This window comes from Nuphar pumila, chromosome 5 (genome assembly GCF_984573655.1).
Source record: "Nuphar pumila chromosome 5, dmNupPumi1.hap1.1, whole genome shotgun sequence".
Taxonomy (NCBI): domain Eukaryota; kingdom Viridiplantae; phylum Streptophyta; class Magnoliopsida; order Nymphaeales; family Nymphaeaceae; genus Nuphar; species Nuphar pumila.
In genome coordinates this window covers 136,174,896-136,201,149 of record NC_143253.1, presented here as the reverse complement: position 1 = coordinate 136,201,149, position 26,254 = coordinate 136,174,896, and the positions used below count along the sequence as shown (strand labels likewise).

General features: G+C 41.4%; 1 protein-coding gene across 4 annotated transcripts in view; it reads left to right on the top strand.

The window, feature by feature from the left end:
* LOC149838924 (Chaperone DnaJ-domain superfamily protein) overlaps positions 1-22,826 on the top strand; it is a 128,564-nt gene extending 105,738 nt beyond the window's left edge. For 2 of the 4 annotated variants that reach the window (XM_090006885.1, XM_090006883.1), the window contains one exon: positions 22,495-22,826. In XM_090006885.1, the coding sequence (XP_089863011.1) occupies positions 22,495-22,526 (32 nt within the window). In that variant the 3' untranslated portion in view covers positions 22,527-22,826. The remainder of the gene's footprint in view (positions 1-22,494) is intronic. The other 2 variants (XM_090006884.1, XM_090006886.1) reach the window with 1 other exon arrangement.
* Positions 22,827-26,254: the final 3,428 nt, after the last annotated feature.

The window sequence follows — 26,254 nt, the reverse complement described above, 5'->3', positions numbered from 1 at the left end:
CAATTCTTGCAAACAAAATGTTTCTCATTACAAAATTTCTTTCCAAATGGAAAGGAGTACATTTTTGAGAAACTTGGATGTCCAAGTCTTTGATGCCAAATATCAATATTTTTATCTTGGACATGGTTACAAAAAGAGTTAGTGGGGAGTTTCAAGTTGCTCATGTAATAGAGATGTACCATCGGCAGTTGAAACATAGGAGTTTTTATAATTATTACATAAATCGGAAAGCTCATTTTCAAGAGAGGTCATATGAAAGGAAGCTCCAGAGTCAAGGATCCAAGACGACATACCTGGAGGAGAGGAGGAAGCTACGGCGGCACCCGAAGTTGATGGAATCTTGAGTAGAGTTTGTAGTGCTTCCGATAGTTGAGCAAGAGAAAAAGAGTCATTTCCTTTGATTGCTTCCTCTTTCTTTTGAGTAGCTTCTTCAACGGAAGCAACCTTATTTTTCGGTGCTTCATTCAACTTAGGGCAATTAGGTCTTATATGACCCGGTTCTTGACAATGATGGCAAATGGCTTTTCTATAATTGCCATTATAGTTATTTTGTCTTCCAAAATGTGGAGGTTTGTAAGTTTTCATGTGGTTGCCGGGTTTAGATACGGCCAAGACATCATCTCCTCCTTTAATCATGCCAAGACGGGTTTCTTCTTGGCATATTTCGGCTATGGCATCTTCCAAGGGAAGAGGCTTTGATCTATGTAAGAGGGAGGATCTAACTTGCTCATATTCGGGCCTAAGCCCATGTAAAAATTGGAAAAAGTGTTCTTTTTCCATTTGTTCTCTCCTTAATTCCACATCTATACTAGAAACCCATTTTGGTTCTAGTAAAGATAGCTCATCCAATAGAGGGCCAAGAGTGCTAAAGTAGTCCCTAACACTCATTTCTCCTTGCTTGATAGTCCGGATTTTTTCTTGAAGAAAGAATTGACGAGCAAGGTCTTTTTGGGTAAACATACCTTTCATGAAGAACCATGCTTCATTTGCCATCCGAAATTTGGCAATGTTGGCGCAAATCTTGAGCTCCACATTGTTCATGAACCAAGCAAGAATCTTGGCATGCTTACTTTCCCAATCTTCTATTTTAGATTGGTGATCTTCAATGGCCTTCATGCGGGCATCTCCTTCAAGAGCTTTCTCTTGATCACCTTCCATCTTAGTTAGTTGAAGTTGCGGTTCCGGAATAGTGCCCATAACATATTCCCAAAGCTTTTTCCCCTTGAGGTTGTTTTCTATGGCGGCGGCCCACATCATGTAGTTGGAGCCATTGAGCTTGAAGGAGAGATCAATCTTTTGTTCTCCTTCCATAATAAACACTTACAAGAGGAAGAAAAGAAGAAAGATATAACAAGAAAAAAATATAGCTACACAACTAGCTATATTAAGAAGAAGAGCATACACAAGGCTCTGATACCATGTAATGAAATATGCGGAAAAGCAAAGAGTGCACTAGGCACTTACAACATCCACTAATGAACAAACAACAAGGGCTAATACCCAAACCCACAAGAGACAACACAACATAAAAATATAAATGTCTCTTATTGAAAGAGAGAGAGCTCTCAAGAGTAAGAAATACAAGAGGGGTTCACCCCTATTTATACACAAGAGAAGGAGAGGGGAACGACCAAGAAGCCTTAAAAGGAGAGCCACATAGGGGGCTCCCCATGTAGTCGTTGGGAGCCCCCAACGGTCACAAATGTGACCGTTGGGGGCCCCATCGACTACATGGTGGGGCCCCTTTTGTGTGAGCAAAAAACAAAAAATAAAGAGAAAAATAAAATAAGAAAAACAAGTACCCCTATCGGGTACTTGTGAAATGACAAAAATACCCCTATCGGGTATTATATATATATATAAATATATATATATATATATATATATATATATATGAATTACATGTATTTTAACAGATGAAACCCTATAGGTTCATCATGCTTATCAACCTGAGACAGAGAAAGTTGAAGATCCATAGAAAAATTATTGTAGCTGACCCATCTGTCAATAAGATGTTTGATTCTATTCGAACTCCTCAAGTTTCCATGTAAAACCCACGTTAATATATATATATATAGATATCAGACCCGGGTCGGGTCGAGACCCGACCCAGGCCCGCCCTCGTTGGGATTTTTAAAACCCGACGCAGGGAGGATTTGTTTAAAAACAAACCCTCTCCCCTGTACCGCTGTACGCCGCACCCCCCCCCACTCGTGTCGCTCCACCCTCGGCAGGATAAGGAAACCCCTTGAGGGTTTCCCCGATTGTCGCCTCCCCCGAGCTCTTTAAGAGCATGGCAGGAAGGGAGGGGGGGCACACCTCCCTTCTCTTCTCCTCCTCCTCACTCTCCTTGCGCCGACGGCCCTTCTCGCAAACCCCGCTGTCTCCTCTCGTCCCCCGCGACTGTTGTCGTCGGCGAACAAAGCCGCCAGCCACCTCGTCTTCTCTCCTTCCTCTGTGGCCACCAGCGACCGTCGCCGCCGGCGACCTCACCTCTCCACCTCTCCCATCTCTCGTTTCTTTGGCGGCCACTGACGACCAGAGCCGACGACCTCCCCATCGCCGTCCCTGCCTTTCGTCTCCCATTCTTTTGGTTTTTGCCAACAACCCTCATCAAAACTCTGATGAGCTACCCCTGATACCGCCTATTCCTCTCGCTGCCTCTTCGTATCCTGGCCGTCGCTTGCAAACACAGTCGCCGCTGGCGACCTCCGCAAGCCCCAATCATCGCAGTCATGGTCGTTCGACCATCGTTGCCTCGACATCGGCGACCTCGAGTCCCCTCAACTCCCTCGCTTTGACATCCTCGTCGGCACCTCCTCTTCGGCAACCCCAGGTAAGCCCTCCCACCTCTTCTTCTACCTTCTCCTCTCCCGGTAGCTGCAGGCAGGGGCCAAAGGCCCCTGCGTCTCTCTCTCTCTGCTTACCTTTCGGCAGGGGCCATCGACCCCTGCCCCTCTTCTTTTAAAACCCAGCAGGGGCCGATGGCCCCTGCCATTTTTTTTCCCAAGCCCGACAGGGGCCTTTGGCCCCTGCCCCTCCTCTTCTTTTAAAGACCAGCAGGGGCCGATGGCCTCTGCCTTTTTTTTTTCTCCATGAACGACAGGGGCCATTGGCCCCTGCCTCCTCTTTTGAAAGCCGTAGGGGGCCTTTGGCCCCTGCGCTCCCTTTCTCTGCTCATTTTTCCAGCAGGGGCCATCGGCCCCTACCAGAAAGGCAGGGGCCATCGGCCCCTGCCATTTCTCTTTCTGGTAGGGGCCGATGGCCCCTGCCCTTCCTTTAAAGCCAGCAGGAGCCTTCGGCTCCTGCCTCCCCCCTTTTTTTGGAAACCCAGCAGGGGCCGATGGCCCCTGCCCTTCTTTAAATATCCGGCAGGGGCTGATGGCCCCTGCACCTGTTTCCTTTGGCGGCATGGGTCATTGGACCCTACCTCGTTCTGTTTCAAGTCGGCAGGGACCGCTGATCCCTGCCTTGTTTTGCAGAGAAGCCGAGACCCCAGTCCTTTGTTGCCGTTTTCCTATTCATTTAAATGCATACTAATAACGTACCTTTGCAGTTTACGCAACAGGCCCCGTTCGTGCTCCGCGGCCCGACCCTCGTATTATCCTCACGCGTAGGCGTACACAGCTACACAACATTCTGAGGTAGGGTAAAGTCGCACAAAGGGCAATAGATGAATCTATTTAAGTTGAAATAATCAAGATGCCTATGCTAGATATGCTTAGAGTTATATTGCTTCTGCATTGCGCATTATCTTGTTTGTATGCTCATGGGTCGATGTACAATTTCATTCTTCGATCATTATCTTGCATAGTTGCTTATGAGTTTGAGGTGTGGTTTCATACTTCGTGCAATACCTATGCTCTTGTTTGCTTGCATATATTTTTGCCTGCACATTTCCTTTGAGTGAGGTACGACTTCGTGTCTCATGTATTACTTATGACCTTATGTGTTTGCCTATCTAAGTGGTCAAGGTATGTTTTTGGTACCTCGTGTGTTATGTGCTTTTCGCTCGATGTGCGGCATCACAAATCGAGAGTTGCTTGTCATCATGTTATAACCTGCATATGCTCACACTCATGGTAAATATGTACTTACATAAATGTAGTCTTGTGCCTAACCTGATTTCAGTTGTTTTTAAAACACTAGAAGTTGCCCTTGTGCGCTATAGTTCTTTTAAAGAGGATTTCCTTTTGCAAACCCAGTGCTCTTCAAAATGCACAACTTTTGCAAAGTTAAGTTTTAAGTCCTGTCGGATTGCGAAGTCACATTTGGGCCCTCCCAGGTCCACACACTTGGGAGAAATATTATATAACCTCGATTCGAGTTGCGACCCAATTCGAATAACCCCGATCAGGGGCATGAGCCTATGAATGAGTGGGGTTCTGTTGAAGGACCCATTCTTCATTTATCAATCTAGTGTCGTATGTCGATACTTAGATAAATTTTGGATGCAAGATTGATAGTGTTGTGCCTTGCGTGAATGACTTAATGTGGCATTATGGCTTTTAAGGATGAATCGTGCCAAATGAGCACTCCTATATTCTTTGGATCATTATGAAGTTGTGTGTTGGGTGTTCCTTTTGAGAAGCCCACACACCTCCCTTGTTCAGTATAGCGTACTTTTAGACATGCACAACATGTTAAGTACTTTGTTGATCGGACGAGAGATCCGAGACGACCTTGCATCATGAAATATGCAAAATATTGTTGAAGTGAATTCAAGACTTATCTTGCCAAACTGTGTTGTATTGATTCTTTTGTAGATAATATCTGTTGGGGTTTCTTTTGTGGAATCATTTCCCTTTCATCGTAGTCGTACTTTTGACAAGTAGGACCATTTTTTTTGACAATTACGTCTTCTTACGTTGCGATGATTGGATGAGTAGGTTGTGGCAACCTCGACGAGTGCAAATAACAAAATGCTAAGATCACCTAAATAGGTGATGATTCCGCCTTCACCGGCAAGATACTCGAGTTGGGTCGAAAGACCAGAGTATGTAGAATGGGTCTTCAGTTAACTAACCCTGATGTACTCACTCGAACCGCTGACTCCTGTCTGGAGAGAGGATGGGAAGGTACAAAAACTTCGATGGACAAGCCATTAATGACAGTTATAAGCAAAAGACTCGGTTTCCCCCGTCATCGGAGTTAGGGGAAGGGGACTACCATAATTATCTTAGGTGGTAGCTCTCCATGTTCGGGATGCATCCATTGTTTATGCTGCTTTGGGGATTTCTATCTTGGTCACCGACCGTCCCCTTAGGTGCGGACTCAGTCAGCTATCCGTGTTATCATAAAATACATAACATAAGAAACCCCCGGATCAGTCTAGGTTGTTTCTAGAGTCGTGCCTTGTGCGTACCCACTTGGCCAGTTAATATCGAAACATAATTTAAATCCGATCACACAATTTGTTGAGTTATGCGCGTATGAAAGTTATAGTGTACAACAGGTTCAATACTTATGAAATTGTGTGTGTGGTTGATGAAACATTGCATTTTGCTAGTTAAATTTCTTATGCAGTTCTTTGCTTGTAATAGTTAGCCTACTTGTGCCAGTAAAATGCTTGTAATAATTTTAGCATTGTGCTCATGATAGCTTGCTCCATGACTCTGCTGAAAGCAAATTGCTATTTAATTGCCTGCCTACTTGACATATTAAATTATTCTGCTTAATTATGTTCTATATTGTCATGTTTGTGCACCTACCAGTTTTTAGTGAAACTGACCCATTTTATGGGCAGGTAATAGATAGGTATTACAGTCTGTGATGACACGATGGCGTCATGAGATCAAGATATAACTCTTTCCCTGATGTTTCGCTCCTGAGGACATGTTGGTAAATTTGGTATAAAGTGTATTTCAAAATTTCTCTTTTTATTAAACCTTGAGTTACTAAAACTGTTTTAGTAAACTTCTTTTTGGTTTTAACAAACAAATTCTTAATCATTGAAATTGCATTTTAAAACCATTTGATTTCAATAGTTGTGCGAAATTCGGCAAAGGAAAGTTTACGCTGTAATGCGCTCAAGGTCCATTGACTTGTGATTTTAAAAATGTCATTTTTCCGTTAAAGTACTATTTAAACTCTGATAGTCGTATGATTTAAAAGCTTTCTAAACCATTCTAAAAGTTACAAGTCCTGGATTTTTGGGGCGTTACATTCTAACAGGCATATAAGTATCTCATCCAATGTGAGGAGCAGGGGGGAGTACCTTTTTCTCTTCGCACATATACATACCCTTTAAATTTGTCAATAGGATGCGATTGTGGGTCTGCCCCTTCTTCAGTGTCTGAAGCTCCACCGGCCTGATCCCCAGATTGAGGTAAGCATGCTTGGCCTGAGTCAATATTATTTTGGTCAGCCGAGTTTGTTTCTTGAGTATACTGAGGTGAGCAATCACCATAAGTATCTGCAAATAATTCTGCATTTATCCACGGATGATAAACTTCTTCTCTGGGAATCCTTTGACTAGTATTAAATGATACATCTTCAAGATTATTCTCGTCAAACACAACATTCATGGAAATCTTAATACGCTTAGTCATGGGGTCATAGCACCGATAACCTTTATAATCATCAACATATCCCACAAATCTACACTTGGAAGCCTTTGGTTGGAATTTGTTCCTGAGAGAATCATCAATATGAACATAACAAATGCATCCAAACACCCGCAGAGCTATGTCACATGGGTGCGTGTGCGAGGGTGCGGCAGGGGCAAAAATGTAATATATGTATATATATATATATATATATATATATATATATATATATATATATATATATATATATATATATATATATACCGTAGGTTCCCCCGGCGCGGGTCGGGGTCCAGTTATCGACCCAACCTGCTGCGTTCTGCTGACTTTCATGATTCAATCATGTCTGAAATTCCCTGGTCTTCACGAAAACAAATATTAGCAAAGGTTTGATGTGGTTTGTTGGAGAGAGTCTTTATGAGGCCTACGACTCCACTGCCACGCCACTGCTTAGGGTTCTTCAAATTTCATTTTATATACAGTTGCACACATATGACAGCTAAAAGAAATTTATTGGATTTGACATGTGGAAAAGAGAGGTCTACACAAGGTTACGACATCTGGTCAGGAGAAAAGTGAATACTAATAGCCACCAAGGCTACCACCATCATTATCATTTATTATGGAGATAGAAAATCCTTGACGAAGAAGGATCTGGATCGTTGAAGCCTTGAAGGATAAAAACTTCAAAAGGCTCTTGAATTTTGGTTTTAATTTTTGAGGAAGATGGATCATCATTTCCAAGTTAACAGTGTGTTTTCCAACGTTGCGAATTAATTATTTGGAGGCAGGAATAGCATGGGAATCTGGGATGCCAACAAAGCTTGTGAGATGTTGTGGACACAAGTTTCCCTTTATAAAACAAGAGCAGCATCAAGCAGCTGTCAGCAGATTTTTTTTTTAAATTCCGCAGCCCATTTTGTAGGGCAATTTTTTAAAAAAAAATCCAAAAAATGGACCGAAATGACCCTGGGTGCGGTCAATGCACCCAGGATCGGGTTGACCGCACCCGGTGCCGCACGCGCACCCGAACCCGCGTCGAGTCGCGTCGACACGGGTGCGGCACCCTGCTAGCCGAATCCCTGTGACATAGCCGCAGAGCATTATAATCGGGTTGAATGCCGAAAAGAGAACAAAATGGTGAACTATTTTGCAAAACTGTCATAGGCAGACGATTTATAATATAGACAACTGAATGGAATGCTTCTGTCCACAAACTAATGGGAAGATTACTGTCGTGCATCATGCTCATGGCCGTTTCAACAATATGCCTATGCTTTCTCTCAACGACCCCATTTTGTTGTGGCGTATGTGGACAAGACACTCTACGCTTTATTCCATTACTTTGGAGAAAATCAGTAAAATCCTTCAATGTATACTCACCACCTCCATCACAATGAAAATGCAAAATATTGGTAGAGAAATGGTTTCGAACAAAGGCATGAAAGTTGCGAAATATGGAAAAAGTTTCAGACTTATGCTTCATAAAGAATATCCAAGTATAACGAGAGTAGCTGTCAATAAAGATGAGATAATATCTGCTGCCAGAAGAAGAGCATACGGGCGCAGGGCCCCAAACATCTGAATAAACAATTTCAAAGGATCTTGAAGCTCTTTTATTTATAGAATCAAAAGGAAATACATGACTCTTACGCATCTGACAACTGAGACACTTTTTATTACTGATCTCAAGGGCTAAACTTGATTTAGGAATTAATTTGCTTGATACAAGTTTCTCAAAAAAAGAAAACTGCAATGACAAAGACGATCATGCCAAAGACTTGGCTTATTACATTTGGAAAGACTAAAACAGACTCAGGACCTGACTTAGATAACTCAGACTGAAAAGACTTAGACTTCAATAAGGGCTTCAAGACGGGACTGGTACGCTCAAATGGATCTTCCTTGAAGATTTACATATTTCCTTTTCGCTCCCCTTCAGCGAATGTGTCACTCGTTTGAAGATCCTTGACATACACAGAAGAGGAAGTGAATCCAACATAAGAATGTGTATCATCAACAAGTTTAGTCACAAAGATGCTGTTCTTTTTTATGTTAGGAGCATGAACAACATTTGACAAATTGAGAGATGATTTTGACAAAGGAATGATTGCATTACCAATGTGAGAAATGTGATGGTGAGATCCATCTCCAGTAACAATACTATTTTTACCAAAGTAAGAAACCGAGTTCGAGAGCTTACCAACATCGCCTGTAACATGAGTCGCTGCTCCTGAATCAACATACCATGATCCTTGATCATTCTGTTTCAATTGTAACCTAGACAGTGCGGCCAACAAAAGTTGTTTCACCTCCCCATCAGACTTGGTAACATTATCTTCCTTCTTGCTCTCAGTGTTTTACAATTTGCCTTTATTTTGAGGATTAAACCAACAATTTGCCTTAATATGTCCCTTTTTATTGCACAGGTAACATGTCGGGACAACTCTTTGAGTTTGGTTCTTCACATTAGAGTTCAACGACATATTGGGTGTGGGAAGCAAACCTGAACCTGCAAATCTGCCCCGACCTCTTCCTCCTCTGAAGCCATTTCCTCCACGTCCACGACCAAAGGAGAACCCAGTGGCTAAGACATCTTGGGAGTCAGATTGAGCACTAAAATCTTCAGCGATGCCTTTCAATGACATTTCGTATTGTAGAAGTTTTGCTCGGAGGTCTTCAAATGTAAAGACCATGAAAAAAAAAAAATCGCGTCCGACTCGTGTCAGACACGTGCCCGACACGTGTCGGACACGAGTCAGGGTCTGACCCCTGTGTCGGGCCCGGATCCGGGCCGGACCCGAGCTCAACCCGGACCCGGGTTCTCGAACTCTCGAGAACCTGCGACTTTTCAAAAGACGCAGGCGTCTCGGGCGAGGGGCAAACCCCCTCGCCCCTTCTCTCTCATCTGCACCGCCCCCATCACGCTCCTGCCGGCGATCGGAGACGCCGACGAGCGATTCCGACCGGCCGCCACCACCTCTTCGCTTCCGCCGCTTCCCCTGGGGCCACCAACGGCCCGAGCTGCTGCCAATCGTCGCCTCCCCCTTGCTGTCTCCCCTTCAGCCGCCGACCTTCGACAGTCGGTATCCTCGCCGCCGACGACCGACGATCCTCCCTGCGGCCACCTCTTCGCCTCCCCTCTGAGTTCCGGCGACCCAGTGGCCTCCGAGCACCAGTGTTCCTCCCTGCAGTCGCCGAGCGCCAGCGATCGTCGCCACTCTCCGCCTCTCACCTTTGAGCTCCGACGACCTGCCCCCTGACAACGATCGACGTTCGTCAGCCGACCCTCCCCCGATCTCTTTCTGCTCCCGTCTATGCTCACGTTCCGGCATCGCACACCGGCGACTCCTCCCATTGTTGCGGTCTTCTGAGGTATAAAACCCTCCCCTTTTCGTTGCTTCTTTTCGTCTGTGTGCAGGGTGGATCGACAGGGGGGCTGAGCCCCCTGTCATCACCACTTGTTGGCAGGGGGCTAACCCCCACTGCCTCCCTTTCTTCTTGGTCGACAGGGGGCTGAGCCCCCTGTCGTTGGCTCTTCTTGGCAGGGGGTTCCGCCCCCTGCCACCCTTTTCTTTTGCTCTTGGTCGACAGGGGGGCTGAGCCCCCTGTCGCCTCTTGTCGGCAGGGGGGGTTACCCCTCTGCCTTTTTGCAGTGGGTCGGTAGGGGGACTGAGTCCCCCTACTCTTTTGGTGCCTCTCGGCAGGGGGCTTTGCCCCCTGTCTTTTGTTTGCCGGCAGGGGGAGGGGGGGCGGGCTGCTTTCTGTTTGTTTCCTCTGCAGGGGGGCGGAGCCCCCCCCCCTGCACCTTTCTGTTGATCCTCGGCAGGGGGCTCTGTCCCCCTGCCTCTTGCATTGTGCCGACAGGGGGCGAGGCCCCCTGTCTTTGCTTTTGTTTGTCGGCAGGGGGCTTCGCCCCCCTGCTCTTTTGTTGCTTCTCGGCAGGGGGCTTCGCCCCCCTGCCTTCTTTTGTTTGCCGGCAGGGGGCTAGGCCCCTGTGCCTTCTGTTGTTTCTCCTGGACGATATATGTATACGTATAATATATATATGTATGTCTTTACCTTCAAGGACGCGGTTTCGCGATCCTTGTCCTCTTTACTTTTCTGCACTTTCCTTTCTATCGCCGCCGTGCTATATGTGCCTAGGCTTTCTATTTCTGCTTTTACATTCCATGTCTTTTAACTCAAGGACGCGGTTTCGCGATCCTTGTCCTCTTTACTTTCCCGCACTTTACTTTCCTGCTGCCCCGCGCTTTGCGCCTTGGCATTTACTTGCTTATGTCTGCCTTGTTCTCCAGGATGTAAAATCCTGGTCCTTCTTTACGTTCTTGCACTTTACTTCCTGCATTTACTTGTTGCCCCGCGCTTTATGCGCCATGGCCTTGCTTCTGCTTTACTTCTCGCGCTTTACCTTCCTTTGCTGTCGTGCTTGCTCTTGCCCTTATCTTTTGTATGCGTTTGTCTTTACCTTGTTGCCGCACTTCGTGCATATGCCTTGCTCATTCATGTATTCCATTGTTGTCGTATGCTTCTTTACTTGTTTACGCTTATCGATCTATCGAGGTGCAACCCCATGCCTCGTGAGTCGTCCTTTACACTGGCGTAGTTCGTATAGGATCTTATACCTCACGAGTTGCTTGTGTAGTTGCCTGCTTGTGCGTTACGATGATCGAGGTATGATCTCATACTCGTGTGGAGCTTTAGCGTTCTACCCTCGCGGTGCGGCTTCGCCCACCGAGTCTTGTCCCTCGTTTTGCCTTTGTATTAGTATGTGCATGAGTTTGCCTCTTGTCAGCTTGCACTCCCGGAGTGCAACTTCGAGTGCATAGTGTATATCGTCTCACTTGGCTTACAAGCCACGACACACCCTTATGCACTTCAATTCTCAAAAGACATCGTCTTAGGTGCAAACCTATTTTCAAGATCTATAGCTTGTGAAACAGAGGTAGCGGTCAGACCTCCCAAATTGATGTATTTGGGATAGATGTGTTACAACCTTAGTTTGCCCATTCGATGCGACTTAGATAACCTTGTTTAGGATCCTGTGCACGAATAGGGGCGGGGATCCTAGCGAGGTACTTGTGCCATCACTAGATCGACGTTATCTCATCTCTGATACGAGACCTAGTTTCTAGGCTTTCTGGTTCAACCAAGATTGTAGTGCCTTCCTTTGTGAAGGTATTGTTGGATCTCTTACGAAGGATCCATGTTTCTCCTCTTGTAGTTGTACCTTTAGTCACATACGATATGTTTGGGCTACGAGAGCAGAACGAGAGGTCTACAGTAACCTCTAAGCGTGTATTGACACATTAAGCTAATCCTGTTATGTTGCTTTCGCCTAATAGGCGGGTTGCTCACAATTGTCTAAAGGACCCGAGCACGATCAGTTGGAACTGGAATGAGTTCACTGTTGGCTTCTATAAAGTAGAAGCATTGGGATTTCCTGCGAGAGATCCATACCCCTCTCATCGTGGTTGTACTTTTGAACAGGTACGTTGCGTACTACGATGAGTAGGATGAGAGGTCTATGTCTGCCTCGAACATGCATTGGCATGTGTTTAAGATCACAAGAGTAATGTTTCTACCCTCAGTGGGGATTGCCCCCTTTCATCGTGATTGTATAAGTGAATAGTTACGATGCGTACTGCGGTGAGTAGGATGTGAATTGTTTGGTTGCCTTGAACGCGCAATGGCGCGTATAACACACCTAAATAATAATCATGCGCCTTCACAGGCAAGATGCTCGATTGGGTTGAAAGACCAGAGCATGAGAATGGGACGACGGTTAAGAAACCCTCCGTCGTGCTCATTCGGGACGGTTCATCAAGAGAGAGGATGGATGGTACAAAACTCCGATGGACAGTCATATATGGCAATCTCGGGCAAAGATCCGACCTTCCCCAGTCATCGGAGGTTAGGGGAAATCCTTCGGGCCACTTCTGTAGAAGTACGGATGCGCATCCATTGGGCCTTTGTTTGCCTTTGGGGATTTACTCTCTTGGTCACAGACCGTCCCCTGAGGAAGCAGACTCAGTCAGTCATTCGGGGTATAATAAAATAATAGCATAATGGACCCCCGAATTGATCTCGGCTGTTTCTACGTTTTGCCTTGTGCGTACCGTACCCACAACGGCCTGCTCAGTAATGAGACAAGATATAACTTATACACATGATCGTGAGATACGCATGTTGTGACGTGCTTTGCTTGCTTGCTTGTTAGCTCGGTAGTTCGGTATGTTATTCGTTGAGCTAGGTACGCCCGTCGAGGCGTTACCCTTGTTGGTTAAACTGCTTACGCAGTTCCTCGCTTGGTAATAACTAGTTTCTCATACTAGTTGATTGCTTATCTTGTATTGCTTATGAATTGCTTGTGATGCAATAGCTTGTGCCTCACAATTTATGTAATCACTTGTCGATGGACTGAGCCATCCTATGGTACTTGTATGTATTACGAGTGTTGTTATGAATACCTGTCTTATGAAATTGCTTTGCTTGGTTGGTGGATAGAGTTAGTTACTCTTCACCCATTATATTTGTGAGATTGCTATAGTTGTCTGTTCAACACTCTGATCCTTCCTGCTCTTTTACGTAGCTGTCTGCTTTACTAGAGCTTTGCTTACTCCACAGCACATTTAGTTAGATTTGCTAGTCTTGCTTGTTTCTGCTTGAGCTAGCGTTTATCTTACTTATTGCAGCTTCTGTTCTTTCTTATCCTTTGCACCCCTACTAGTCTGTTGTGTGACTGACCCATTTTCATGGGCAGGTGATGAACAGGTTGAGACAGCTTGCGATGGCATGATGACGCGATGCATTCAAGGCAATGCCCTTTCCTGACGTTGCGCTCTTGGGGATACTTTTGATAGATGCGGTATAAGGTTTCTTTGAAAGCATCTCTTTTGATTATAACTCTGCATTTCTCAAACTGTATTACCAAAAATGTGGTTCTTCTTTTCATTTCAATAAAATATATATTTAAACTGCAAATCGGTTTGTAAGGGGGAATCTGCTTTTTGATTGTAATGTGCCCAAGGTCTAGGGACTTGTTGTTTTGAACCTGATCTTCCGCTGAACTCCTGTTTTAAACTCTGAAAAATGATTGATTTCAAAGCTTTAACCTTTTCATAAAAGGTTTCAAGTCCACGATTTTGGGGCGTTACATCAAATGTGGGAAGCACGGGCAAGCACAATAATGATGTCACCAATACATGATAATCTGGGTCTAAACCATTCAATGTCTGTTGCACTTTATCCTTGTCCGACACTTCACATCCAATAATGGCTAATTGATCTGTAATGATCTTCATCTTATTTAAGTAATCCATGATAGATAGACCACCTTTCTTAAGAAGCTGGAATTCTCGCTTGAGGAATGAAACTCTTGCTTCAGATATTTGAGAGTATGTCTGTGTCAACTTGTTCCACAATTCCATCGCTGTGCAGTCGTCGAGGATAACAACTAGTACTTCCTGAGACAAGGTAGAGGTGATGTAGGCAATTAATGCCTGATCTTTTCTCATCCAAGAGACATAATCCGGGTTGCGAACAAGGTGAGTAGATGCAGCCTCATGAGCGTATGTTTTCTCCTTTGCAATGAACTCTGGTGGGACTGGAATTGATCCATCTAGATGACCAAAGAGATCTTGGCTCCTGATAAAAGGAACTATTTGCCTCTTCCAAGTCAGGAAATTGGAGTTATTTAATTTTTCATAAACAAGTTGACTAAGGAAGTTTGATGACAAACCAGACTGGGATGGAAAAGAATCCATGGTTACGAGACACGAGAATATAAAATTTGAAGCACTCCAAGAAAAAGGCAATCAAATGATTACTTAAAACTCAAGATAATGTAACTTTTCAAAATCAATCCAGAAGAGAACTCTCTATAACAGAACTCGAATCTGTTTTTTTTTTTTTTTGATATCAGATCACGAGAATACTCAAATTATCAACTCAATATTCATGAATCAAGCCAAAGCACAACTAATCAACGTTGTGCATATTCAAGGTATCAGATCACGTGAATAAGGGCCAGATCACGTTGATTAACTGAGTTTTCAGATTAATCAACGATGAATATTCAGATAAAGGAATGGGAAAACAGATCCAACAAAAAGAGAAGAAAAGAAAGCACGAGCGACGATTCAAGAGATGTTGATTAATTGTATTTTCAGATTAATCAGCAATAAAGGAATGAGAAAACAAATTTTAGAGAAGTAAGAAAGAAGAAATCGTGTGTTCAGATGAAGGAAGAAAGAGGAAATCACGAGTTTCAAGATAGGGTTTCAGATGAAAAACACGACAGTGCTTTCAAGAAAAAAAAATTGGATAAGAAGAAGAGATTGTGGTTTGAGAGAGAATACAATAACCCAGATTGGGAAGAGGGAAAGTTTCCTGGCCGAAATCAGATGAAAAACACGATAGTGCTTTCAAGAAAAGAAAAACTGGATGAGAGAATACGATAACCCAGATTGGAAGAGGGAAAGTTTCCTGGCCAAAATCAGATGATCTCTAAGGTCATACCTTTTAGAATCAACATCGAGCCCTAGGTCCAACCACGCTCTGATACCATGTTAGTGTTAAATTATGTACATAATCATATAATGTAATGTATATTTTATATATATATGGTAATACATATACATATATTAATATATATGTATATGTATCTACTTATTATATATATAAAATATATATATTTCTATTTGTTTAGCCGTAGGGGTAGTTTAGTCTTTTCCTCTATTTTACGCACATTCACTTTATGAATGTGTTTGTAATTTATTTTTAGTTTTCTTTTTCTTTTTTTTATTTATTTTATTTTTGTACCTAAAGGTACCTTGGGGGGCCCACTCAAATAGACGTTGGGCCCCTCCAACGGTCACATTTGTGACCGTTGGAAGGTCTCCAACGGTCACATTTGTGACCGTTGGAAGGTCTCCAACGTCTATGAGTGGAGCCCCTCCAAGGCTTCTTTTGTGTGGTTATAAATAGGGGCTCTCCCCTTTGTATTCCTCCATGGCTTTGAGTCAAAGCCCAAGTGCTCAATAAATTGATTCCATTATTTTTATGCCTTTACGCATTTGTGAGTTGTGCTTTTGTGCACAAGTGTTCTAAAGTGTTCTTATTGTGCATTAGTGGCAGGTTTATTATCAAGAATATTAAGGTCTTGATCTTAGTATCTTATTGGAGATACTTTTACATGGTATCAGAGCCTCGTTGAAGAAGGAGGATCGTGCGTCCCGCCACTTGTGAAGTACCTCGAAAATCATGCCCTCAAGTAAGTGAAGTTTTGGAGTAAATCATCTACTTTGGGCAATATTTTAGAAGCAACTTTTGTCAAGAAAAGTTTGAAAAACTTTTAAGGTACGCTTTATTTTCTATCATCTTACCTCTCTAATGGGTGAAAAAGACTCCCACTTCTCCCTTGGGTTTAAACTTAGTGGTTCGAACTACCATGTTTGGGTCGGCAATATGGAAGCCCATATCAAGGGAAAGGCCTTTGGGGATACGTTCAAGGTTCCATATCGGAACCCGAACCCAAACTTTCTATCATAGAGAAAGGGGATATTAAGATTCTTGAAGGCGAAGATAGACAAAAGGCCCTAGAAGAATATTCAAAAAAGCATGATGAGTGGGAAATGAAGAACTTCAAAATTTTATCTTGGATTTTTTCATCCGTTGAAACCAAGATCAATGCCAACATCATTAAGTTTGAAAGGGCCTCCGAAGCTTGGTTGTACCTTGAAAAAATGTATACTTCAAGGGACTTATCTCACAAATATTATCTCCAAAAGAAGGCTTTGACCCTTCAACAAAATGATTTGTCTATTCGGGAATATTTTGCCGAACTATCATCTATTTGGGACGAGCTTGCTATGCTCGAACCAAAATGGAACAGAGAAGCTATTGAATTAAGACACAAGCAACTAGAGGAAGATCGATTCTTCAACTTCCTAAATGGTCTTAGACCCGAATTTGAGCAAATTTGGTCCTCTCTCCTATCCGCTTTCACATCTCCCTCTATTGAAGATGTCATCACCAAGCTAAGTGGTGAGGAAACACGTATGGGGATTAGTAGAAATAACCCAAGTATCCTTGCTACACCTTCTCAAAGTGATTATGAAGTGGTTAATGCCGTGTCAAGACCCGGAAATAATTTGAAAACCTACAAACCACCCATTTCAAGAATCAAGGGCAAGGAGGAAATGATCAATATGGCAAAAGAGACTATAGCAAATTAACTTGCCATTTTTGTAAAGAACCGGGGCATATCAAACCCTTTTGTCCCAAATGGAAGAAATTTCTTGCCGCGGCTTTAGCATCCCAATCAGAGGAACGACCTTCGTCATCAAATGAGTCTCTTTCACTTCAACAAATTATGGATGCTCTTCGACCTATTCTCAAAGGAGGCATTTCTGGAGCCGCTATGTCATCCTCATCCTCTCTCGGTAAGACATCTTGGCTCCTTGATTTCGGTGCTTCATTTCATATGACTCCAAGTCCTTGTTTTCTTTCTGATTATTCTAAAAATTTTCTTCCATCTTTTGTCTCAACGGCGGATGGAACACCTCTTGAAATTAAAGGAATGTGCAATTTTGAAAAACAAGACTTCTTTATCCCAAAAATTCGTCTTATACCAAAACTAAACTTAAACTTACTTTCCATTTCTCAACTCTCGGACCATGGTTGCGATATAAAGTTTTCTTCTGATAAATGTTGGATACAGGATCGCCAGTCCGGGAAGTTGATTGGGGAAGGCTCTAGGAGAGGAGACCTCTACTATGTTGATTTTCTTAAAATTTCCTAGAATCAATTTTGTAATGTTGCTCAAAACAAAGATATTCATGTATGGCATAAGAGATTGGGTCATCCCAACATTGTTAAAATCTCTTATTTGCCTTTTATTAAGCATCTTTGTAATGAAAATTTTGTTTGTAATGAATGTATTCTTGGAAAAATGAGAAGTCTTCCTTTTCCTCAAAGATCCATGTTTACAACAAGACCTTTTGAAATTGTTCACTCCGATGTATGGGGTCCGGCTCCGGTGATATCTAAGGGAGGTTTCTCATACTATGTTATCTTTGTGGATGATTTCACTAGGTTTAGTTGGATATATTTTCTTAAACATAAACATGAAGTTTTCTCAACTTTTAAAACATTTCATATGATGGTTTTAAATCAATTCAATGGAAATTTAAAAATTCTTAGAACCGATTCGGGTGGAGAATATCTTTCCAATGAATTTAAAAGTTATCTTGAAAATTATGGAATTCTCCATCAAAAGTCTTGTCCTAAAACCCCCCAACAAAATGGGTTGGCAGAACGAAAACATAGGCACATTATTGAAACAACACGAACTTTGCTCATTTCACAAAATATTCCGAAAAAACTTTGGGCTGAGGCAGCCCTTACATCTGTCTATCTCATAAATAGACTTCCATCTAAAAACTTGAACAAGATTTCCCCATTTGAAAAATTATACGAAAAAGAACCTGATTACAACAGGTTAAGGGTTTTTGGATGCAAATGTTTTGTCCTTACTGATAAAAATGACAAACTCTCTCCTAAGGCCATTCTGTGTGCCTTTCTTGGTTATTCTGAAACTCAAAAAGGCTTTCGCTGTTATGATATTAAAAGTGATAAACTTTATGTTTCCAGAAATGTAAGCTTCTTGAAAAATATTAGTGGTTTCGAAAAACTTGAAACTAATAACGAGAATATTGACTATTCATTTCTGTTTGATTTATTGACTGATGATGATGATACTAGTGATGATGAATCAAATCAAAATAACTTAAGTAATAATGAAACCCATTCTGAGTCCTCAACACTTCATCAACATATCAGTGAAGAACCACATAGAGATCCCATAACCTACTCTCATAGAGATAGGAATACTTTCAGAAGTGCCCTCGAAAGATATGATAATGAGTCTACACCTTCGAGAGAAGAAAGCCTTAGTAGGACCGAAAGACTAAGAAGACCTCCTTCTAGGTTCATCTCATATGAGTCCTTTTCGCCTAAATATAGTCTGTCTAAGCGTCATTCACTCTTACATAGAACCTAGGATCTTCGAGGAAGCACGAAATTGTCCGGAATGGATAGTTGCTATGAATAATGAACTTGAAGCTCTAAAGAAAGCAAAGACATGGGAGTTTCAAGACCTCCCTAAAGACAAGAAAGCAGTAGGGTGTAGATGGGTGTTTAAAGTCAAGACTAAGAGTGATGGGTCCCTTGAGAGATATAAGGCCCGCTTAGTTGCTAAAGGATATGGTAAAAAATATGGGATTGATTATGAGGAGACCTTTGCCCCGGTAGCTCGGATGGTCACTGTCCGATGTCTTATAATCGTTGCCTCAATCAATAAATGGAACATCTATCAGATGGATGTTAAGAATGCTTTTTTAAACGGAGATCTAAACGAAGAAGTATATATGGATGCTCCTCCTGGAATGGAATTTCCTAAAGGAAAAGTGCTTCGCCTTCGGAAAGCACTTTATGGTTTAAAACAAGCTCCCAAGGCTTGGTATGATAGGTTTAACTCCGTAATGTTAGATAATGGTTTTTCATCCTGCTTTACTGATACTGCTTTGTTTGTTAGAAAATCTAATGCAGGGATTGTTATTCTGCTACTATATGTGGATGACATGCTTATAACTGGGAGCGATTCTAACGGGATTAAAAGCATAAAATCCATTTTAAAGGATAAGTTTGAAATGTCTGACTTGGGTTTCTTAACTTATTTTTTGGGTATTGAGGTTGCATACTCTCATAGAGGATATTTTTTGTCTCAAACTAAGCTGGCATCTGAGATTATTGACAGGTCAGGTATTATGGACGATAAAATTTGTGAAACTCCTGCTATAGTAGGAGCTAAAATGAAGATTGATGATGGTGTTCCTCTCTCCGATCCTACTCCCTACAGGCAGCTAGTAGGATCGTTGATGTACCTAAGTATCACCAGACCAGATATCTCACATGCGGTGCATACGGCAAGTCAGTTTCAGCATGCACCAACTTCTGTTCACATGGGTGCTATCTTACGTGTCGTGAGATACCTAAAGCACACTATTAATAAGGGAGTTTTTCTGTCTTCCTCTTCTGAGTTAAAATTAATTGCTTATACTGACTCTGATTGGGGAGGTGACCCAAATAACCGTCACTCCACCACTGGTTTTTGTGTATTCTTAGGAGACTCATTGATCTCATGGAGATGCAATAAGCAGCAAAATGTGTCTCTCTCATCAACTGAAGCTGAATATCGTGCCATGACGACTACTACCATGAAAATTGTTTGGATTCATCAGTTGCTGGAAGACATGGGAATCACAATTGAAGGGCCCACCAAGCTATGATGTGACAACAAAAGTGCGATTTATATTGCTAAAAATCACACCTTTCATAAGCGGACCAAACATATCAAGATGGATTGTCACTATGTTCGGGAGGCGTACCTCCAAGGAATCATTGACCTTCTATATGTCACGTCCGAGTATCAGTTGCCGGATTTCTTCACTAAAGTCTTGTGTGCTCCGCGTTTCAACTTCCTTCTTAGCAAACTCTCGGTCATCCTGCCCTAAGTTTGAGGGGGGGTGTTAAATTATGTACATAATCATATAATGTAATATATATTATATATATATGGTAATACATATACATATATTAATATATATGTATATATATCTACTTATTATATATATAAAATATATATATTTCTATTTGTTTAGCCGTAGGGGTAGTTTAGTCTTTTCCTCTATTTTACGCACATTCACTTTATGAATGTGTTTGTAATTTATTTTTAGTTTTCTTTTTCTTTTTTTTATTTCTTTTATTTTTGTACCTAAAGGTACCTTGGGGGGCCCACTCAAATAGACGTTGGGCCCTTCCAACGGTCACATTTGTGACCGTTGGAGGGGCTCCAACGTCTATGAGTGGAGCCCCTCCAAGGCTCCTTTTGTGTGGTTATAAATAGGGGCTCTCCCCTTTGTATTCCTCCATGGCTTTGAGTCAAAGCCCAAGTGCTCAATAAATTGATTCCATTATTTTTATGCCTTTGCACATTTGTGAGTTATTTGTGAGTTGTGCTTTTGTGCACAAGGGTTCTAAAGTGTTCTTATTGTGCATTCGTGGCGGGTTTATTATCAAGAATATTAAGGTCTTGATCTTAGTATCTTATTGGAGATACTTTTACAGTTAGAACATCAGTTTCCTCCTGGGCTGATCTGCAAAAGAGGGAAAAGTGAGAAGAAAAAGGTAGAAAGAAGATGAGACGCTGAGTCGATTTTACTGCACACAGGGTGACGATATTTTTCAATCTATTATCGTGGCCAGGTTTAATGTATTTAAGCATTAGGTATTAGGTTACAACTTAACAAGTTACAATATTACATGCGTGCCCCAGTAAACACGTCAATAGGATTTCCCAGTTTGGGTCTGGGTCAGACCCAAACTGGGTCCAACATACGACACTTAATAGTGAGTGCAGCTTCGGCCCAAAACTCTTTAGGATCATTTTTCGAAATGAGGAGAGTTCTAGTAGTTTCTATGATATGCTTATGTTTTCTTTCGAATAAACCATTTTGTTGAGGGGTGTAAGTACAAAATCTTTGATGTATAATATTAATTAATTTCAAATATTTTTTGAAGTCATTTGACATAAATTCTCCCTTTTAATCGGAGCGAAAAATAATAATATTAGTTTTAAATAAATTTTGAACTAAATTGTAAAAGTTTTAAAATTTTCAAACACTTCATTTTTGTGCCTAAGAAAATAAATCCAAGTATAACAAGAATAGTCATCAATGAAGATCATATAATAAGCATAACCACCCTTAGAAACAATTGGTGCCGATACCCATACATCCGAATGTCTCAATTCAAGTGGTTTAGAAGAAAATAAAGTTCTTTCTTTAAAGGAAATGACCTTCATTTTATAAAAAATGCAATCAGTGCACTCAAAATTTTTATTACAAAATGTTCTTAAATGAGGTACATTGGATAATTTTGATGTGCTAGGATGACCTAGCCTTTGATGACATAAAAAAATATCTAAATCTTGTACATTGCAACAAAAAATATTTTAAAGAATGATCAATCGATCAATGTAATAAATATCTCCTTCTCTATAGCCTTCCCCAATCTGCATCTCAGCCTAGAGATCCTGCACCAAACATTGGTTCAATGAAAGTGAAATTTTACAACCATGATCGACTGGTTGTTAACAGTTTGGAAGTTAATCTGGACTGAGCGAAACCGGTGAATTTTAGGGGACTCCACAGTGTTTTTTCTGCCCTCACAGCTATGTCACCTGGATACAGGTGCAGGTGCGGGTACAAAGGGTACAACACGACAATTTTAAAAAATGTGGGTACGAGGAAACAACTATATATATATTAAATACATATAAATATAAAATAAATTTAAAATAAACTGAATATAATCTAAATATATATGCTATATCTAAAATATATATTATATACTGAAACTATGAAGTTATAAACTGAAAATATAATTATAAATTATAAATTGAATACAAACTTGTATGTCAGAGGGTAAAATGGCGTGTCCGGGTGTCGACCCTTGTCGACACGGGGGAGGGCAAAACTGAGTGTCTGGGTACCATAGCCTCACAAAATTGTTAAGATGGGAAATTATGGACAGAGCTCATAACAAGTGGCCTGGGTGCCCGATTGACTGGATTGGGGGTAATAAAGTAATTATTTTCTAAGCTCTGCTGGGTTGTTCTCATCTTCCACCACCTGTTTTTTCTGCTCTCAATCCACTGTTCTCCTCCTTGTTTTCTGTTCGGTAAACATGCTTTCTGCTGCTTGCTGGGTCTTGATATACCCTGCTCGGGTCCGATATGCAATACTATGCAGCAACATGGTTTGTTACAGGCAACTGGTCTGGTTCCAGGATAGCCAGCTAAATCGAATATGGTTTTTTGCAGCAGCAGCTGAATTCTCTGGTCTTCTGTTGTAGTTGAATTGTATCTGGTTCTTCTGAAACAACTGGATGGAAGTTAACGTACTGTGGCTCTGTGTTCTCTGTTTTTTCTGTAGCCGCAAGTGGTACCTCATCACTTATTGCAACATTGTAATGCTTAAATTCTTCCTACACTAATGAATTATTATTTCTTTCAAAAAATAAAAACTTAACAGTTCATAGGAAGCATTTAAGAAGTGAATAAAAAGCCTTGCTAGAATGGCTTAGCATTTCAAAAAATTATAGATGTATTGATATTTTAAGATTTATTCTTCAATCTAATTAAAACTGAACTACTATAGTGTTGTTATTATAGGAAGCACAATTTGTTAATTATGTAAATGTATTATTTTTACTGTGAAAGTCTAGTTTTCATGTTGAAAATCTCATGCCCTTGGAAGTGTGCTTCCCATGATTAGGGAACCGAGTTTCGCAAGCGCTTAGTTTCCAGCTTCCAAGGTGATTTCCCAAGAAGCGAGCATGCCCTATGTTCTTGACGATGTCTATCCAAAAGGACGGGACTAGGTCAAGAAAAAACATGGATTGGTAGTTAATTTGGAGGATTCACACCTCCAATCAAAGTTTGAGCTCGTGTTTCAGTACTGGTATTTCTTGAAATTTTGAGGCATCAAGGACTTCAGGTAAGCATTGCTGAATTTGATTATTTGTCCAATTTTAGTTCCATTGGTTTTCCAGCTGGGCATCAATAGAATTTCATGCCTCAATTTTAGTTGCAGATCCGAAGTTCACATTTCCTTTTAGTGGCTAGCTAGCTTCCTAGAATCTCATGCTAGGGTCAAGCTTTCCTGGTTGTTGTACCCATCATAGAGCTAGATTTGTTTGGTTGCTCCATAGCACTGGATTAGACTAGATGCTTTTCTCAGTGTTGAATTCCAGTAGAATAATGATGAGAGGACTGAAGCTGGCTTGATCATATCATTGTTGGACATGGTGAAAATTGTAATCATGAACTGTTTAGGTGGTTATGACTGTGGCTATGCATGTTAAATGAACTAGACACAAAATTCCAGGATCCTGTGTACTATTATGGCAATAATTCAGCGGTATACTTGTGATATGTGAAACTTATGAGTTAAATTCACAACAAAATATAGAAATATAACAAAATGTTCCCAGAAAAGTTCAGTAAACGCACAGATTTCTGGAAAATTCTTGTTCAGCCTTCTGTTGAGAATGCTTTCATATGGTGGTATGAAAGGATTTGCTCATGAAAAGTGGTAGGTGGTAGGACTGGGACCCATTTGTGCCAGCATGGCACTTTTCCACCATGCTGACTTGATGTTTGTTTCACTCTGGGAAAGAGAGGGAAAGGGATGCCAGTTTGGCATTTTCCAATGAAGATTGCATGAAACAAAAGAGCCCTAAATCATGAGTACGAGAAGGTTGTATGGCGTATAGCAAGATTCATGGTCCCATTGATATAGGGCTTTGATTTTACCAAAAAGGGGTGCAGGTTGTATGGCGTATAGCAAGATTTTGAATCAGTGCCCTGCCAATCCTTGCAGATTGAAATCATGTAACCTGTCCTAGAGCAGTCTAAGACTCTAAGCCCATAGTGCCCTTGTGCATGGACCTACCACTAAAGCAAATAGGGTTGTCAAAATTTGGTGTCCTGGGTTTGACTTGGCATAGCCTTGAAAGAGATAGCAGTTGGATGGTGCATGTATCAGAAAAGTTCAAGAGTAGCTGAACAAAATAATTAAACACACACACACACACACACACACACACACACACACACAAAGACAGTAGTCACAGTACTAATAAAGGATGCCATTTAAGACAGTCAAATGGTTACCTATGGAGATCTCAAGGGGCACTGATTCAAAATGAGTAATTTATCAAATCTGATGGAATTGGCGAAAAAGAAAGATGAAAGACCAGAACACAGTGAAAGATGGCAAGAAGTTACTCATGGAATTTCAAATGGGTGTAAGAATTGTAGGGATGGAGGAACTAGATTTAGTTGCGGTTTCTAGTTAGTCATTAAAAATGATGAATTGGTGTCGATTATAACTCCTACGTTTCCAGATTGACATCGTACATGGGGACATTACTCAAGAATTACAGTTGGTGAATTAAAGTCTGGCACAGGGAAGGTCCCAAATGAGTTTTACCCCATTCTCTCTGAATAACCATCCTTCTGTTTATGAGCCAATTCAGGATCAGTCAGCTTGTGTGAGATGGAATTGCTAATGCTGGTAAAATGACAGCTATTTGCCATGTATTTGAATTCAAGACAGTGATCTTCCCATACCGAAGCAATAACTAAGAAGCATATCATAAATGACTCTCTTATAACACAAGTTGATAGCTTAATGCTTGTCATGCAATAAAATGTCTTATTATCGAGATAGAGACAGCACCAACTCTTCCCTTTTCCGTAGATCAGACGTGAATAGATGAAGGACCACACTAGTTTAAGCACTACTAGGAAGCATGTAGGTTAGCATGGTCCCGAATAAAAAGGAGAGGCCACATTCATAGTGACAAATATTATGAGATTTATTTAAATCTGGCCAAAAAAAGCAAAGTCCTGGAAAATTTTAAAGAGCCAATGAAGTTGTGACATTTTGAAAACATTGCAAATTTAATATTTTAGTAAATATCATTGATTTAATTGTGTTATACCCTTTGTATTGGCAAAATAAACTTTCTTATGTACTTTTAAAATTGCAAAAAATCTAGAAAAACAGAAAATTGTTGAAAATCTTTCAAGAATCTCATGACAAATAAATGTGCCATTTTAAACATTTGTCATGATGGTTTAGATCTGTCTTGAGTAAGCACCGTCTAGAGAGTTTGACTTGGACCCACCATTCATGGCTCATTGAAAATAAGATGAGATGTGCTTGTACACATGGTGCTCGAGCTGACAGTGTGGAGACACGAATTCAAGACTTGAGGATGCCCACTTGCAGAAAATCAGACCAGCCCTAGATGCCCCCTCCCCAGCACCCTGAGGTATGGGACCGCATAGGGTGTGGCCCTTTGACACAGATGCATGTCCATCCAAATCATGAATGCATTGATTGAAAGACTACCAGGGATTTTTCATGCTAGTGCAACAGTGAATTAGCTAGATTTTGGTTAGTGCATACAAACAAGAACAATTGAATGGGTGTGCCCGAGAGAGTAAGAGTCGTTTTAGCTGGCCTGTATGTTGTTCTGATTCAGAAATAGCAGTGACATTCATGAGCTGATTTGTGTTTTCACCGCACAGACCCTTTGCTTGATACTCGATCAAGTTGGCGTGTTCGACATGTTCGTCATTGATTCTTGTCTGTCAGAGCATTGTTGGTCTCTTGACCTGGTAGGAAGGCCCTTTTTTCCTATCAATTGCCTAGACTGATGTGAGTTCTCCATCTTGTCAAGCATATTTTCATGAAAGCGTCCTCTTATGCAGCTCTCCTAGCTGTGCTTTTTTTATAAAATTGTTCACGAATTCTCAACCATTTATCCTTTATTTGTGAATCAGAGGTGTTGCAGTTTCCTCCCAGTGTTCACATGCTGGAACAGTGGTGTGGCTAAAACACTGCTTTAGGAATGGTATTGGCGGCCCCAAAACTATATTTCAACACCATTCACAAGAGGATGCTTTTGGCACAACACCACATCTTGGTAAAATCATGTTTTGGCAACATATGAAAATGGTGTTTCCATCTCAAAGCAAGGCTCCCAAACAGAGCCTTAATCGTGAATGC